At 35.4% G+C, this 19,184-nt stretch overlaps 1 protein-coding gene across 1 annotated transcript in view; it reads right to left on the bottom strand.

Annotated features, from left to right (window-relative positions):
* The window catches only part of BBS9 (Bardet-Biedl syndrome 9), a 303,074-nt gene that overhangs the window by 158,523 nt on the left and 125,367 nt on the right, over positions 1-19,184 (bottom strand). Inside the window, exon 21 of the mRNA XM_088521368.1 lies at positions 5,053-5,275. Coding sequence (XP_088377494.1) covers positions 5,053-5,275 — 223 coding nt within the window. The remainder of the gene's footprint in view (positions 1-5,052; positions 5,276-19,184) is intronic.

Below are 19,184 nucleotides of genomic sequence, written 5' to 3'. Positions count from 1 at the left end.
TGCCTTTGTCAAACCTTGCTTGAGCCTCACTGCTCGATAGAGCCACTCTAGACCTGCAGGGTTTCCTCTGCAATGACTGCTTGGGGCCACCCAGGTTGGCACTGGTAAAGCTCCAGTCAACCAGGAAAATGGTCCTGTCCTTCACCGCTGCCTCTTGCGGTCACAGACTTCTGCACTCTCGGGCGGGTGGCGACAACGTTGCTCATTCTTGACCATGGCAGTGAAAAAAAATACCTAAGTTGCACAGACTTCAAAGGGCACCGTACAGAGAAAGAAACTGGTGAAGTATGATACAGAAACATGAGAAAAAGTAAACTAGAAAAGGAAATAATTAAGAAAAGACAAAGAAAACAGAATGAAGTGGAGCCATACGGGTAAGAAGGATCTTTACTGTAAGGATGATTTAGATGGAGGAGAGGAAAAAGTGCACATTTTACCCAATGTATACGCTAGCCTTTGCCAAGGGAGAGAAAGCAAGGAAAGATTGAAAAGAGATATGGTGATGATTGGACTGCTTTATTTTCAAAAAAAGCTGAATATCTTTGAAAGTGAGAGAAGCAAACATTGGTTTGTTTTAATGCACAGCTTCCTCAAACGGGGAAGGCTTTACAGGGAAAGAGAATAAAAATAGGTACCTGATAAAATATAAACACATAATTTTCAGATCATGTAAAAATGTCTTAAGCAAATGAAGGCTAATACTTTATGATGATATAGCCAAAAATATTAGAATGTTAGAAACGCATCTTACTGCTTAAAAGCAGATTTCTATCTTTAAATATCATCTCAGATGTAAAAAATAAATTAAGAATATAAAAGTGTTACGAAAATCATACATAATACACACAATACTTAAACTGAAAGAGAAGTTTTCAAACTGTGATCAGTAGGCTCTGGCCATTTATGGAATACTTGCTAGTTATTCAGATGAATTGCCTAGTCCTCTGTACTGTCTTCCCCATGTTATTAAACAACATTATTCTAACTTTTCCAGGAAATATATATATACACACACACTATAGTTGCTGCTGAGGTACCATTACGATTACAGAGAGGTGCTCCGTACTTACGCGACTAAAAACACCAGGTACCGCATTTCAGAAAATATTCTGTATGAAAGTTCACACTATAAAGTTTGAGAATATATGAGCTTTACTGCTGATTCCTTTCCCCTAATGACACCAATGAAGAAATTTCCAATTCAAAGGATGAGATGAAATTTCAAGCAAAAAGGAAAAAACCTATTATTCTTCTTATGGAAGGTTCTTGGTGCACTAAAATTCTACAGCAATATTTACACTCTCTATAAAAAATGAATATTGCTCTTCTAGCAACTTAAAAGCATGTGTTTTTACAATTAGACCTGGCGTTCTTTCCACTTTGGAAAACAGAAGGAGTAAGGAAGATAGAGAAATCATCCTGAAAAGAAGACTAAGAGAACTTGGGCACAATTGCAACGGAATAGGAAGGTCCTGAAGAGACCTAATAACAATCTATCAGTCTAACAGGTGTAAGGAGGTGGCATTACTTGCCACATCTCCCTTCCATATTAGGATCACAAGAAACTGGAGTGATTGCAGGTAAGGCGATAAATAAAGTTTTAGGAAAACATCCCTATAAGGCCAGTCTGTCATATAAACTATTAAGAGAGAGTGTTCAACCTTGTGCAAGGGGCAGTTTGGATAAGCATCTGCCAAGGATATTCTAGATACATTTCTCTAGCCAACACATAAAAGGCACAATCATGCAGCTGGAGTGCTTTCTGGCTCTACATTCATACAAACCTTGAACACAACCATATTGACAGGAAAATATTTGCAAATTCTATTTCCTGAATACAATATAGTCCCATATTTCCTTATCATGACAGGTCTGGAGACTCAGTTTGACCTCAGAAAATTACAATCTTGGGCATTCCATGGCACGAGCATTTCGAAGGCACTGTGCTTACAGTTACTGATCCACAGGTTAAGTCATAGATTCTCTAGTGCTCCAGTAATATATAAAACAAGGTGACGAAGCACAATACAAAGATTTAGAGAAAAATAGAGAAAGAGAGAAAAAAAAGAGAGAAAAAATAATTGAAGTTTAGCTAAAAGAGTAAAAAGAGATGGAGGAGGAGGAAGAGGAGGAGAAATGATGGTTGAGAGAAAAAAAAAAGACATATTTTAAAAATTAAAAAACCTTGCTATGCAAAAGGTTGATTTTTCCCCCCCTAAAACAGAGCATTGAACTGATGTAGATGCCACTTGTAAGACAGATTTGTACACCAAGAACTACCACTACTACAAGAAAAGCAGGACCATATTGCAGACAGCATAGCTGAGACACCCAGCATATAGGTGGGTGGTGGAGTACTGCAAGCAGCCTCAGCTGACATTGCTTAAGGTTATCAAAGCAATCCTGCAAAACTCACCAATATTATAAGAGACCGTGAAAAGCTACACAATCCACTCACTACAGGCAATCAGGATTTATACCATGAATTCTCACACCCATTGCACTGAGGACATGGCAACCTGGGTGGTCTACAGCACTTTCTGCAGCACTTGCCCAGCTTTGACCCACGCTGCTGGTTGACACAGCTCCCCAAGGCCCTCACCTTTCCCGAGCTCCAGCCATTTACACCTTGCCAAAGGCAACACAGAGCAAGATACGGCTTGATGTGCATCACATGTAGCCAATGATTCTGATTAATTCTTAATCACCCTTATAAGAGCATTTTACAGCCCAGAAAACTGTCATGTGCCTCCTCAACCTCCTCTTTCTTCTTCCCCCAGGAGAGAGAGAGAGAAAGCCAAGTGCTTTAGCCATTTATAATTTTTATGCTCTAATCTGAATTCTGTTCACCTAAGGTTTTCTTAAAATGTGCTACCCATTTTTTTTTCAACTGAACCTTCCTCATGTAGAAAGCAATGATTCTGCTTCTTAATTCAAATCATATGGCAATATCTCCAATTGTCCTTTTTCTCTTTAATAAGATCATATTGCTGACTTCTATTTGTTTGCTGGTCTAGTGTAACCAAATCTTTTCCTATAGTAAAGCTAAGTAAGGAATTATTTCTTAAGTTTTAATGTTTGTCTGATTTTTATTTGATAGAGTCCTTTGCAGTCTTTACTGAATTTAACTTACTGACTTCACATGACTCCTTTAATTCAAGATCACTTAAGTTACTGCTGTCTTTCAAAGTATGTGAAAGTACTTTTAGCTGTTGTAAATCTACAGATTTAATGCTCATATTCTATCACTGCAATTAAGAAAAACAATGTATAAAACCAGGTCCAGCAGAGACCACAGCCTATCTCTGGCATATATTCTTGCATTGACTACAAGTATTGATAGCTGGTTTTTAAATGCATTTTTCAACTAGTTAACACCTAAAGATAATCATCATTTGTTTCAACACAATTTCAGCCAATTTCTTTAGATTTCAGGGTACATCCTCTTGAATATTTTGGATGTTTTTAAAAATCCTGGTAGCTGTTACAGCTCAGCAATGCCCGAAGGATCCTAGGCACTTCTCAAAAAACACAAACAGCTAGCCCCCCCTCAAAAATGGATGCTTTAAAAGCCTTGGTAAAATCGTTATTCAATAGTCTATGAACTTCCAAAGTATAAAGCACATCCTGCCTGAAAGTAAATATTATGAAGTTCTAAGAACAGGGAACAATATTCCTTGCTATGCAGTGTCTTGTCCTATAAATAAAGCAATTTCTTAATTTTAAAAATAATACATCTTTGGTCTTAGCTCTGTACTCTTCACAAATCTATGTTCTCTCAACAGTTAATGAGAAAATGCATAATGTATGGACATTTCATTTAGTCTTTTTTCTAGGTTCCAGGCTAAACTCCCAGTGAAAATAAAAAAGTTATATTGAGTTTTATAACACAGTTTCTTTAAATGGTATCTTCCTTTGACAGCCTGAAAGCCCAAATAGGTCACCATTTCTTAATTAGGTGATTTGCTATGTGAAAGGACTACACACTACAGTCAGCAATTCTGAAAATGGCCTTTTTTGGAATCTGTATTTGTGTTACAGATTTTAATGCCTTTTAATGTAAAGCATGGCCAAAGGGCATTTCATGTATGGCTGAAACAGTTTATGTTGGGTGGGACATAGCTATACCAAGTCTCAACCAGCTGCTTAAAAGTGCTTAATTTTTCACTACTCACCATATGTAACCTGTTAACCCTGATCCACATTTAATCAATACATGGTTATTGGCCAAATTTCTTATGTTTAGTTTGGAATGTACTTTCTCCTGGTGTTTTCTTTTTTATTTTGTTTTTATTTGAGAGGTAGTATAGTTGTCTACCTGTACTGCCATGTGAAAAAACACTCTAATACATCACTCATGCCTTCTTGGTATTTTGGCCTCATGTAATAGAAAACAGTGGGTTTAAAATTTTTGAATTTTAGTTTTAATGTATACAATATGGAGAGCATGAACAGACTACTTTCTCAAGCTCCCTCATCAAGAGCAGGATTTCTTCTGGGTTGTTTATACTTCTTAGAAATTTTATCCTCTTCCTATCAGAATTAGTCATGACCGAAGTGAGCACAGTCCCACATGTATTTTATAGAGAAATAAAGTCTTGCAAAGAAACAGCAACAAAAAACACAAATCCAATTTGCTACTTATTCTGGCTCACAACTTCAATTCATGTTATTACAAATCAATTTCCAGATACGGCCATAGCATAACACTTACAGAAATTAATTAGATGGAAGAGATTCTGTCATATAATAGTCTGAAATCACTTCATCAAAGCATTTCAACTAGCACATGCAAAGAAAGGCTGTACATACATTAAAACAAACAAACAAACAAAAAAAAAAAAAAAACTCCCCAAAAGCAGAGAAACTCTATTGAAAATATGCAGCAGCAAAATTGTAAAGAGTAAAAATCTAAAAATTCCAGATTATTCTATAATTTCTAACAGGAAATGGAAAAGTACTATCTGCTTATGCACGTAAGAATAACTCCAAACACAACAAAAAGTACATTATTCTTAATTACACATGTTTTGAATTACAAACATATCTTACCTGGCATGCCAGCAGTCTGTGGAGTGGTCGTCTCTGTACTTAGGGAAAGGCGACCACCTTTGGCCAATCTTTCACAGAGGAGGGTGATGTGTTTCTTCAGCCTACTAGTATCTTTAGGTATGCATAACTCACTGGTCAGAGTCAGGGCCTGCTCCTTAGAGCTCTTTGACAAACAAGTTCTTAATAAGTAAGAAATGGCAGCATCCACGGTTTCTTCCCAGCCCTGGATTAAAGAAAGGATAAGGAGTTAAAATTATGTGAACTATAACGTGCCGCTTCATTCTAAAACAAGGAAACAAATCACAGACTTTCTTTCAAACAGCACTGATACATAAAACAGGGTTAAGAGAGAGGTAGAAAGGCACAGTTCTTGAGTGTGTATAAGCAAAAAAAAAAACCCCTAGTAAAGCTAGAAAAAAAAGTTCCAACATTACTAGGATCAGACTGAGAAATAAAATTTAAATTAAAATCATGGACAAGATGAGACAGAATTAAATTCCATGGATTTCTTAATAAGTAAAAAACGGGATTTCCTGGGTGTGACCTTTGGAATTCAAATGGAACTATGAACTTAATACAAACATTATAATACATATTCTATATTATATATATACACCTAGATATGGATATAAACATACTGAAGACATTAGGGCCAGGAAAAGAGGTATTCAATTATACGTCATAACGTCTATGAATTTTTTCTATGAGATACACATGAATTTTGTGATGAGTAAGACACTACTTTGGACAGTTAAAGAAACAAAAGACCATCCTTCCTGACTTTGATGTCAGGACCTAAGGATGAGTCCAAAAAAGATCCTAGTACTCACATCATAAGAGCTTCATCATGATACAAACAAATACTGTGCTTAATGAATCATATCCAGAAAATGTGCTTTATAAAATGTTTCAATTCGCAGAGGAACAGTAGCAACCACTAGAGTTTTCTTTTTCAACATTTGCCATTCCTCATTCAGAGTAGTGACCACCACAACTTATTGTTGTTTGTGTTTGTCCCTCCTCAAAAAAAAAAAAAAAAAAAAGGCAAATTTGGAAAATCATTCCAAGCAATCAAAGTTGCATAAACCATCCACTGACCTGTGATGATGGTAGGAAATAATCCATTCTGCAGTCACTTTAAGGAGGTTCATGAGCTGGTAAATTGTCTACATTCCCACATAGTGGGCAATGAAACTTAATATGTACAAGGCATCAAAACCACTCAAGCCAGTCTCTCCTTACTATACAACAAACCATGAGAAACAATACCACATAAGTTTGAGAATCTTGAGTTTCAATAAAAGACAAAGAAACACATAGTTAACTTGTGTCAGTATGCAGTGGCTGAAAAGCTGGCTAAAATATCCCTCCAAAAATTATAAAAATACAGGTGAAAGGAATATTTAAATATGGAGACTGAAATACAAACTAACAAAAGTCAGGAAATTAAAAGTGGCTAGTGTTCTGTCCTTGGCTCGCACAGGTATGTTTTACTTTGTACTACGGCCTTAACATTTTCCAACACTAGTTCTTGTATTTAACTTCCATGTAAAACTCTTTTTCTCAGCAGACCATAAAAGCATTTTCTCCAAACCAAGAACTGTTGACCTAACAGATCCACTCAAATCCAAAGCAGTCTTTATGATTAATCCAAGAGTACATAAAAGCTGCCTCTATATGAAAAATAAAAAAACTCTTGATGAAAAGGATGTTGAGCACCCAAATGAAAACTGGTAGCTTCAAAGACGACTGCCTTTGTCAGCAATTTTATTGGTGCAAGCTAGGGTAGATGAGAGGAAAAGACACAAGTTCTTCATCCTATTGTGTTAAAAGGGTGAAGATGTGTTCAAAAGTGTCACTGGTCTATAGCCCATACTGAAGACTGATTCTAGTCATAGCCGCAATACTCATTTCTGACTTTTTGTGTAGTATTCTCTGGGCTGAACGCAGCACTTTTGAGGCCCTTTTGAGGTGTGATAACAGCAATGCATTATAATTATGTTTTCTTAATTCTCTAATGAGAGGTGGGTTTTTTTTTCCCTTCGGACTCTAGCCACCTTCAGTCCCACCAGCCACCTTTAATTCCCAGACATTCAGGCATCAAACTAACCAAAATATGTATTTCAAAAATTCTGTTTCCACAGAAGAGACACTAATTCCTCAGTTATGCCAAACGCAGCAGAGGTAAACTCCTACTGCTTGAATCGGAAATTCACTCTGGCTTTGCACATAATTACCCAGCTACCACCTAATTTTTAATGAATATTTACTTCATCAAAAATATCTTCATCATGGTAGCTGAGGCCAGAAAACTGCAGTCCAGCAAAATCTGGAAAACATGCCTAATTTGACATGTTCTACAGTCAGAAGTTTGTTAGTACTTAAGCAAGTGCTTAGGCTGGATGTGGTTATCATATTTCATCGCTCCAGGCCTCTAGGGAATGAGCAAGTAACATTAATTAAGTAGCATAATAAGAGCAGAAAACCAGTTTACCTAGAGGGAATTAGCTTTCACTCAGCACCTGTGACATAGGAAAAGCTGGCTCAATAGTAGCAAAATGCCGAAGACTCAAACGGAAGAGCTCTGTGTTGTGAAGTTGGAATCTTTAACAAGCTCTTTATACATGGCATTGCAGCCCAACCGAAATATCACTTGTATTCTCAATTTTAACCAAGTCACCACAAGACTATTGAAGTAATACTTACTAAAGTATTAGGGGGAGGGAATTTGTGGGGGGACAGGGAGACAGGAAGGATTCTATATTTTAACTCGGATAATAACCACGGAAACTCAGTTTTGCCAAGCTGTAAGTCTTCTGATGTTTTTCCTCTCTGGAGATAAGAAATAATTGTAAGATTCTTTTTGAATGTAAACCATGGTTCACTCTGTGATGTTTAATATTTATATATATTATTATATATATATAATTTACTTATATCTATTTTATATTTATATTAAATATTTAATAAAAACTAGTATGTAATAAGTCACTAGAATTAAATATTACACTTGTTAAAATTAAGCTGATAAAAGCTTCTATAAGGCTGGCATTAACATATTTTGCCTTTTGCTTTGCTTTTATATATCAAAGATATACTTAAAGATTAACTTTTAAAGATTAACTTAATTTCTTTTCAAACTTTGTAGGTGCAGAATCATGTTCAAGCTAAATAAAAATAAGTTAATGAGTCAATAATATAGTATGCAAAAAAAAAAAAAGCTACTTTGCTCTACATGCCACTGGATTTGTGAGAGGGGAATACTTAAGAAACAACAGAAACAGCAGATTGTTTTCAGTGATGGTTGAGAAGCTAATGTTGTCTCCCGAAAGTCAGCCTATGCCTAACACATAGATAGGCCTGGAATTTACTGGAATCCTCACCATGTTTTTTGACCCTGGTTGAAGACCTCCAAGCAGAAATGTTTGTTCAACAGATTGACAATAACAAAGACTTTTTCAGAGTCAGTTCAGTTTTTATAGTAGGTAATGCAGAAGAAGAGCATATTCTTAAAGAATGCTTAATAATGTAAGCCAGCTATGACACAGTATGATTACAAAATGGTTAAATATAGACTTTTTCATAACTGGTTTTCCATTAGACTGTTTAGTTTCCCTTCAGTTAAATCTGCTAGTTCCCTTTTAACAAACACAGTTACGGATGATCATAACGGAAAAAACTCACCATTTCAAGTGAAACCCACAAAAGTAAGGAAAAGTTCAAGTTGCACTTACAATAATTTGCACACATTGCACATGACTCTAAACTGCAAGGATCCTGACTCCTATCCGGCATCAGAATTTAGAGATATAAAAGTAGCTCTAAGTCACCAGCTCCTCACTTACAATAATTCCTACACTGCATCTAAAATATCTCAACCCATCGTGTTGGGCATCTTTTTACATAAAATTATACAGCAACTATGTCAATACAGGATGTTCATTTGGATTCATACCCAAATCATCAGGCTTAAGACCTTTGGAGATTATTCTTTAAGTTACATGACCCTTTTACTGCTCATGGAACAAATCACTTTGTCCATAGAAGATTTCTATTTCTCATTTAATTTATAAAATATAAGCTGAGAAGACTTACTTAATTTCACCTCAACACTATGTATGTTTTTTGAAATTTTTAAGCAACAAAAGAGCTTCCTTTAAAAAACACATCTTTTGAGTTTAATGCACACAGCTGCAAAAAAAAAAAAGGAAAATAAATCATAAATGCCTAGAGAAATCTAAATTTATAGTTGTGCTTGCTGATAAGTCTCTTCATTTGCTTAAAGCTGATTAAAATTCACTCAAAACCCCAAACATAAAATTATGTTAGACAGGAAATTGCACCTTCTTTGTGGGAAGAATAGATTATGACAAAATATTTCAGGAACAGGTTGTCAAGCTGGAGGATAACATGGGAAGTGTTTCTAGAAGGGGAACGAACACACTACAGGGAGCTAAACTGGAGATATCAGCAGAAGGAAGTGGCTGCTGTAGGAGCTTGGAAATAGGAGCAGGGCTGGCAACATTCCAGGTAAGGGATGGGGCGGGCAACAAAGAAAGGGAAAGGAGAAAGAAACAAGTGGCTGTAGGGAGCCACTCAAGAGGTAAATTTGAGAAGTGCTGGTTTGCGGAATTAACAGAACTCTGGGAATTAAGAAAATTTAGTTGACAAGCTACACATTAATATCAGCTCTCCTGAGTGTAAACAGACTATTCTAAGGGCTATCCTATTCTATCAGTGAAATTTGAACAAGACAGTTCTTATATTGTGTTCACCAGGCAGAAGATATATCATCTTTCGAAGTGAGAAAACTTCTCACTTAATATTATTATGCCTAAGGCAAAAAAAAAAAAAATCGGTCTGACTATGAAAAAAATTATCTTGGAGTGACGGCCAGGACAGTACTCAAAGAACTCGGATGCAATGTGAAACGTACTGCAAAAACTATGCAACACTGCTCTAAGCCAAACTATGGGAATTCTTACAGCTGTTAACTCTGGAATTTGACTGTATACATGTTATTTCTTGATTTAAGTCCCAATAATGATTTTATCAAGTCTCAAAAATTCTAGGGTATGTGGAAACTCACCTGACTAAATGACAACCTTGGCCTTTATGATTATTCAAACCACACATTCCTGCAAACACACGCGCACACACACACACACACAAAAGATTTTTATACTTGAAAGCATTGTGTAAGTTCTAAGAAACACCATCAATAGGTCTCAATTATTTGATTTTAGAGTGATTAAAGAAAAGTTAGCTTGCTTTCATACATGCAGTTCACTAAATCAGGGCTACTTAATCAACAGCCTTTGATACAAACCAGGAGCAAATTTTGCTAGGAATTTGCTGTACCTCCAGTCATCCTGCCTCATGTTCTACTCATCCCCCAAATGACAGATAACAGCCACAGCTGCTAACTATGAAGATGGCATGCAAGATCTCTCTGGTCTGGCAGAACTGGATCTGACCAACTGTTTCCTGAAAAATCGCTGTTAAAAATGAATTGATAAGCCATTTAGGAGACCATTTGAACACAGTTTGTGTAATACTAAAAGAAAAGCCAAATGATTAGACTTTATCTATGTCTATACATCACTGCCTAATTCTAGGGAAAAAATGCAACAAAGTATTACCAAAATCGTAATGCATGAACCTGAACACACCTCCTGAAACAAGGTGATTTTTAAGATGCACATTACCTAATTGAAGAACTACCCTAGTTATTACAGAAAAACATCCACATCATAGTGTTTTAAAGCTACTAGTCTGAAAAAACTTACAGAATCTTCTCACAATCACTTCTGTGTAAAGTAACAGTAGTACTAAAAAAAAAAAAAAAAAGGAATACCAAAAAGGCATGGAATGGATAAAATTCTACAGACTACTGAAATTCTTCAAGTCTGATGAAAATCCAGATGAATGACTCAAGGTTAAATACTTTCCAGATCTATTAAATGCTTAAGAAGGATATTTATAGCAAACACACTAGGAAAAAGAAGCAACTCTTGCTATACTTGCAATACTCAACCTTCTTCTAATCATATGTTCATTTAAATCAAATATTATGGATAGCATCGATAATATTATTTACTGATTTAGGTCTTATTTTTACTGGCATTTAAAACAACTGAAGTATAATTTAAATTCTAGCAGGAATTTCCAGACTGATGAAAGTTGTATCAAACAGAGGTACAGCTAATCAACTAAAACAAGGTAAGAGACAACTAAAACAAGGTAAGAGACGGAACAATTAAAATCAGGAGAACTAAGAAAATATAGAATTATAAAGAAGAGTTCAAAGCAGTACAGATGCATTGATTTCATTTTAATTTGAAACAAAAAAAATTGGAAAAAAGAAAAAAAATCAATTTGTCAAGCAGCATGTCTGAAGTCTCAAATATTGCACAATGGACTTTTGAATCTTATTAAGGATTTGGGCTCGCCATACAAAGAAATAGTCTCTACTCCCAAAAATTTACAATTTACTTGAAACACAAGGGATAGAAGCTGAATACAACAAACAGGGTGGTACAAGGTAAGAACTCCAATCACAGCATGCCAACTGCTGAACCACCAAACTCTGTAGGCATCATGATCCAACATTTACTTGAAAACCAACAAGTATTAAAGAAAGCAATTAAGACTAAGCAAGGAAGCTGCACGAGATCTCTTCTTTACAATACTGGCTGAACTACTCTCAGTCTCTGATTATACCACTGTAGATCTGTGCAGATCTGCTAGATAATATCTTAATTTCTCAGTGTTAGCAACTACTTCAAGCAACTTCAAAGCACCACCTTATTCAAACAGTAGTACCTTAAATTCTAAGGCAGTAAGTTGTGATTAATAGCCAAGGAGACAAACAAAAAGCTACGCAAATAATTTTTTAGAAAATCCTTGTATTCTCTACACTGCTCTGCTGTAATTGCCAGTGACAATAGGAATAGTATCTTTATGTGTTCAATCTGGAAATATTTACTTAACAGAATGCCTTCAGCATGAACTGCTCATTTTAAGTTCTGCTTAGTAAATATATAATGTGCCTTGTAGCAATTTTACACAGGAGAATACAGGATATAAGTGTGGATGACAGATATTTTTCCAAAAAGCATGCTTTCTATTGCAAATTCTATTTTTGCTCTGGTATTTTTGTGCTCTAAAGCACAGTTCACAAGCCACTGAACTCCTTCACACTAAATAAAAGACCAACAGCGTTTTATGGGGTTTCTATTCTATGGAAGGATTAATTTTGAAGCATGATTTACCAAAGCCTCTTTGCATAAGGTCTTCAGGTGTAGGAAGAAGGCTTAAAGTGGGTTTGGCACTTATCTTATATAAGATGCAGTTTTAATGATCAGTGTTCCTAACCTAACACAGTACTTTACCAACAATGACCTGGGAAAATAATATCATACAAAAGCGAATTATGAAAAGAAGTATTAAAAATGCTTGTGGAACAACACTTCTTCAGGAATTCACAGGACCTGAAGCACACCAAATAAGGGGTGTTCTGGCAATCTAGCAACCTAAGGGTGACTTAAAGATTCTGCTTGTTGCATTCTATCATAGTGACGACTATGATCATTGAAGATCTAAAAACTTTTTTTTTTTTTAAGTATAATCATCAAGGAACTGGAATAAATTATGATTATTAGCTGGTGTAGGGTTTTAGCGCAGTAATAAAACAGCGCATAACAGGATCGGAGAGTTATATCACCTATAAAACTGCAGATCTCTGTTCTAGGAGGGGATTGTATTCATGTTTCTACAGTTGATTAACTTTCTTCCATGCTCTGGCTTTTGGTGGTCTGATCTTAGGAAAGTTCATGCTTCACTGAAAAATGATAAAACAGGATGAAGATAAATGGTGGATTAATTAGTTCATTAAAATTGAAGCAGTCTCTGATCATTGTGCCCAAACTTGTATGTGGGCTGCCTCTTTAGGATAGGATGTTCTTTTCTATCCACATAGAAAAACTCCCAAATTCAGGTTATAATTATGTTAGGTCAAGATTAGAAAATAATGTGATCAGCTTTTTTCTTGACAAGCAGTATATCTGTATCACCTATTTCCCTTACATTTTGTCTCACATCTTCTAAAATGAGAATAGAATGTGTCCTAAAAATTGTTTTTTATTGTTTTATTTCTGGCAAACAGTGAGAATTATGAAGACCTTTGAAGTAGAGCTTGTTTGTAAAAGAGAAGAGAGTATTTTTTTAAAGAAAATCCACTATCCAACTTAACAGCTACACCTCTAGCAATGGTTGTTTGGCATACATACAAGTGCATCCTTTCTGGCACTAGAAGCACTCATACACATCACTGGTTTCTGTAAAGGCCACTGATGATTCAGTTTATGATTTTTTTTAGCTTTTTTGTCATCTTAATCTTCTATTTTGGAATGTGCCTCCTTACAACCATTGATCCTTTTCTGGGAACTGATGAAAGAAACATTTGTAGTCACTGCATGAATGGAGTGGTTTGGCGTCTTTGTAGCTAGCTTCAGAAGTGTGTTGTTTTGCTTTTTAGCACTGAAATCATCTAACACTTCATCTGTCTTTTCCTCAAAAACTTTTCACCAGTAAAGTCAGCTAAACTGACGTGCTGTTTTGGGCTTTGCAGATGCTGTCAAAGCTGTCTGCAGGCATGCAGACACGTCAGGAGTCGTGGATCTTGCTGAAGAATGCTATACATTCACCAGCGGGTCTCCCATAAACAAGGTCTGCGAGTTCAGGAAGGTTCAGCAAGGCTATTTTTGGACCCGGAGAAGAGAACTTAGCCCACGTTATACTTGCTCTGGAGAAAAGAGAAAATTTGCTTAAAAAAATCTTTCTGGGACATCTCACTGCATCTCAGCACACTTCTTATTTTCGTATCAGTGATATCCTTGGGGAAGAACCTCCTTTCTTATCTTACTACAATATCCTTTATTAGGTTGCCGCTGTAACATGCTAAGAAAACCTGACAAGTGAGCTTGTGTCTCGTAAAGCTGCAGAATATGAATCCCCACCCACTCAAATATCTTGGTTCTGAAAGAAACACAACCTGATAGCAAGTTTACTGTTTCCTGTTTGAATTCCCACAGCCCCGCAGATCCACTCACCCATAACTGTAAACCCACTTTGATTGCTTCAATTTGTGGAGAGCGTATTCTCACAAAATGAAAAGGTGAGGACAAAGGGGTAACGGCAAACCGGATTTCCATGGTTTACTCAAATATCTGATTTTGTAGCTCCTGCTAGAGCCAATTCTTTTTTCCTGAGACTGTACCTTGGGAACGATCATGAACTTCTCCATTGTTTACATGACCTTGACTTATGAACAATCTTCTGTTTTATGTCTGAGGAATCAAGATTAGATTTTGAGTATATCAAAGTCTGGGAATGATGGCTGAAACACAGCAGAGCTCTTTGCAGTCTTCATGTTCCTGTAATCTGAATGGGACTGCCACTATAACCAAAGTGATCACACCACTTCTTGTACAGGTATAGAGAATATTCATAGTCTTTTTTTTTTTCATTTAAGAAAGTAAGACAAAGAAGCGTACTGTCCACTAAAAAGAGAGAGACTTTCATCTGTAAAAATGGCTATTCTGTAAAATCATGCTAACAATAAAAAATAAATAAAAAATAACAAAAGACAGTGATTATGATCTTTCAGCAAGATGAAATATTCATGTCTTACCACACTGCTTGGTTTTATTTTACTAAATTGTATAAGACTGACCTTACAATACCAAAATGTTCAACAATTCAAATGATTGTCCTTAATAAATGAGAAAAATAACTAGAGAGCTTTTATAGCTCTCACAGCCAAAACCAACTAGTTGAGGCTTTTGGTTCTAAACTGGAATTGTAATGCTTCCAAAATAAGATGATTTGATTATCAGATCTTGATAGATTCTCCTAGAAATATTTCTGACTGTTTTAGACATTTGAAGGAATGACATATCTATTTAGCTGCATATTATTAAGCCATATATTTGATAAAAATCTAGAGCTTCCTAAAACCATTGGTAGCACCTCCTCATTTTATCATGCAAAGCCGTGGCACACTGTTATTTTGTTTTGTTTTATTTTTAAGTAGATACTAACAAAACATTGCATTACTTGGAATAAAAGAATCACAGCTTTGTTTTGAAGCGAAACAATGAGAAAATAAAATCAACATTAAATACGCAACACCTTAGTCTATGAACTTTGTCCTAATATGTAATATAACATCATTATACTAATGATGTTGAAACTGATAATTTCTTTAAATGCTGCTATTTTTTAAGTAACAAGTAATTTCAGTGCATGTCTTTTTTTCAATCTATCATAATTTGATTATATTTTTTAAAACAGAGACTAGCTCTATCGACATATCAAGGGCTTGCAGATTTTCAAGTAGGACACCGTATCAAGAGAATTATCCACTAACATTCAGTCTCCTTGAAGGACACCACCCAAAAGACAACACACTGACAATGTATCAAGTGTTAAGACCTTTTTCCCGAACAACATCACCATAATCATCCTAATGTACCTTGCTGTCATTAAGCAGGTTAAATGACAACTGATCTGAACTACTGCTCTGCAGCACAAATTCAGTAATTACTGAACTACTACACTGAAATATTTTAACTTCTCTTTTTGGCTGGTCTAGATGAATTACACTGCCTTAAAAAAGGAGGGAAGTCTAGAGGTGCCCCATCTCAGTATTAGATCAAAAAAGATTTCTGATAACAGAAGCTTGTTTAATCTAGCCAACAAAGGGCATGTCTCTCATGACAGCTGCAGTGCTTTGTAGGACATCCAAATTAGTTTTAAAGGAGGTAATATAGATGCTGGAGGCAAACTAATCACAGCAGAACAGAGTTCTGCCTTGACTAATTTACAGAGAAATAAGATCCCTGAGTAGGCTTCTGCTCACAGCAGAGATAGCCAACTGAGCATTAACTATGGTACCTCTGTAATGCTGGTGGAATTGAGTAATTTAGGTAAAATCAATTCTTAAAAAAAAAATTAATACATGTAACCAACAGAAATGTCAGATTATTCAGTAGTACAATGTTTATATCAAGGCTGAATGTTTGTTTTGGACTCGATACAAGTCCCAAGAAATACAGTTAAACATGACAAAAATATAATGATCCTTTCAGGCCTAAAATTTAAACAAGTTATAATTCACATCACATTAATTACATGCTGCATATTTTTGTTTAAATTATTTTTATGCAAACCAGAAGGAAAAAAAAAAAGCCTATATAAAACAAGATTTTCTTTGATACTTCCCAACCACCAGAAGAAAGTAAAAATTCTTTTTTTTTAGGAGCTTATTTCCCTATCTCACCAACCCCATTAAAAAGTGCAAACGATGAAACAGATTTGAAAATATCACTGGATGCAGCTCCAAGAATGTAGGACTTCCTCTGCTAGTCCTTTAAAGGATCATCAGATGAAATTAAAGTCATCAGATAAAAATAAACTATTTTATAGGTTTTCAGTAATACACAGTTTCACAGATGACATTATGCCTTTTTCTCAGTCCAGAAAGAGATTTGAACTTCTCTATGCTATCCACTGAATTCACTCTTAAAAATCACATGAATTCAACTACCAAAAAAAGAAGTCGCTAGATGATGGTATATGTTCTGCCCAGCTGCAAGCAACTTGCTATGCTTGCTATTGTGCACTGCTTTCTCACTAAGCAAAGCTTACTGCAGGAATATAATGACTCATAAACACTGAGAGGAACTATTTGGTAATGCTTAAAGACATGGTGGAACTTTACACTTCAAATTCCCTCTTTCTCTCAAATTACTTACTATGAACATTCAATCTTTTTTTTAAAAAAAAAAACTATTATAAGATTAGCAAGCAATCAATTTGATAACGTATTTTAAAGGGATTATGAAACAGCAAAGTAAGAATGATTACACACCAAGTAAATAATCTGTTTACAGCCAAATGTCTTTCCCTCCACCTACTCTTAAGTGCCTGGGCTGTACCCTCGTCCTCTTGGAAACACACTAGCAGCCTGTTCTGCTGCGCTTCCTGCCTCCTAACTTGTGAAAAACAACCCCAAAAAAGGCCGGCACTTGAGCCATGCCCTTACATTGCTCACGCCAGAGCAGGGCCATGTAGATATGAGCCAGCGAAGGGCATTTGACAGGTTCCAGGCACTACTATTTCACTTGTAACCTCCTTCCCTAAGTGCCAAGATCTTCTCTGCGCACGAAGGAGTGAGAAATCTCATTCCTTCTGCTCCATTTTTCCCTCATTTGGGAATCTTAAAATGCCCTGAACTAAAACTAAGCTTCAGACTGAGGCTAATCTGATTACTGTTCACTGAAAATTGTGATGATTTTTACCTGGAAAAGCTTGAAGTTACTTCTCTTTGTTTAGAGGATTAATAGTTCAAAAGTCACTAATGTTTTAGTGGACTTAGGTGCCTGACTATACTGGAACAATCTTTCTGATTGATTCTGTTTGTATGCCTTTGCTTCAATTAGGAGAGAAAAAAAAGGCAAACTAGGGAAAATATTTTATTTTAAATATTATTGACTATCTGAAAAAAAAAAGACATCACATTTCACATGTGTCTGCCTTTAAAACCACTTTCAGCTGTTCCACTTCTTTTCGGGAAAGAAGAAAGTGAAATATATCTGCCATAAGCTTGTTTGTTCAGGAAAGTATAGAAGGTGGTAGAACTGCAAGGAATTGTAAGGACATAAGCTACCTAGTTCCAAATATTATTATAACTGTATTGTTCTTTTGTTTTTGTTTTTTAAGTGAAAAAAAAGAGAAAGTATTTACCAAATAACAAATAGGTAGAAAAATAATATTTCTCAGTATGTCACATGCTTAGACTTGCACATTTAGAAAGTGGCTAAATAGGACAAAAACAGAATAAAAAATAAGATATTTTAAAGATTAATTCCAGATTTATTTTACTGTGATTAGGACACATACTAGACTATAGTATCTAACTAATTATACAGAATTACATAAAGTGACCATTTTTCATAAATTCTCAGCATTATGGCTCATGCGAACTACTCTCCTCAAAGGTGTCATTATTAACTCAAAGCTTCAAAGATGGTATATATGAACAGAAAAATTAAATAAACGTCGGATACTGTTAGTCTTAACAGAATTAAACTTCCTGGAATTAAGGAATTAAATTTATTCTTGATCTTGAGAATTTATGATCGGTAAAGAATTCCTTCCACAAAGTGACGGCTTCTCTTCTTTGCGAAAGCATCTCAATAAAACCCATCTTATATCATGCATAAGACCTTGCAGGCTATCTACCTTTTCCAGACTAACAATCTGCAATTTTTCACATGATTTTACATTCACATCTTCTCACAGAAACCACAGGCACATTTAATACTAACTAATGCAATTCTTATTAGGCACTTAAGACCTCATCTCCTTTTTCAGCATTATCTTAAAGTACTCTTACTGTATGTATTAACACATTAAACAAGTAAAATTATAGTCATTAACTTAAGCTCATTACACTAAATCATATAATCATTTAAGAACACGTATATTATCCTCAGGCATATTTTCCTTCCAATTTAGAACTGTAATATGAATTTAAGACAGAATACAGAAACCTACTTGGTTGCTATGATACCAAGCATAAATGAAAGCAGATTAAATATTCCTCAGTGCCAGTTTGTAGTGAATAAAAACAGTAACACCACAAATGTGACTACAGCAAGAAAGGGAGGCTTCTGAGCAATGAAAAGCTTGTATGACATTATTTGATAACATCATGAGAGCTGTGAAAATATTTATTCTGCCATGACACTGCTATAGATGACTCTACTGCTGGGGGCCCTTCACCAATCCTAAAATTAAGGTGTTAATACTGACAGACATTTTTTCCCCCTTTGTAATATTTTAAACAAAGAAAGTATTAATAGCGTTAATGATCAGACATCAGAATCATCACTCAATCTAGACACCATGCAACCATTATATCAAAACTATCCTGTGTAGCCCCTTTGAACACTTCAAATTAGCCTGAATAAATTCCTTCCCTTCCCCAAAGGATTTCCTATTATAAACATATGCTCAATCACAAACTCAGCATTTTTTGAAGTTTGCTTTTCCTAAGCTCAGTT

This window comes from Tinamus guttatus, unplaced genomic scaffold, assembly GCF_059628265.1.
Source record: "Tinamus guttatus ecotype Peru unplaced genomic scaffold, ASM5962826v1 Tinamus_guttatus_pri_ptg000119l, whole genome shotgun sequence".
Classification (NCBI taxonomy): Eukaryota; Metazoa; Chordata; class Aves; order Tinamiformes; family Tinamidae; genus Tinamus; species Tinamus guttatus.
The sequence above is the reverse complement of the archived record's forward strand: the minus strand, read 5'-3'. Positions and strand labels throughout refer to the sequence as shown.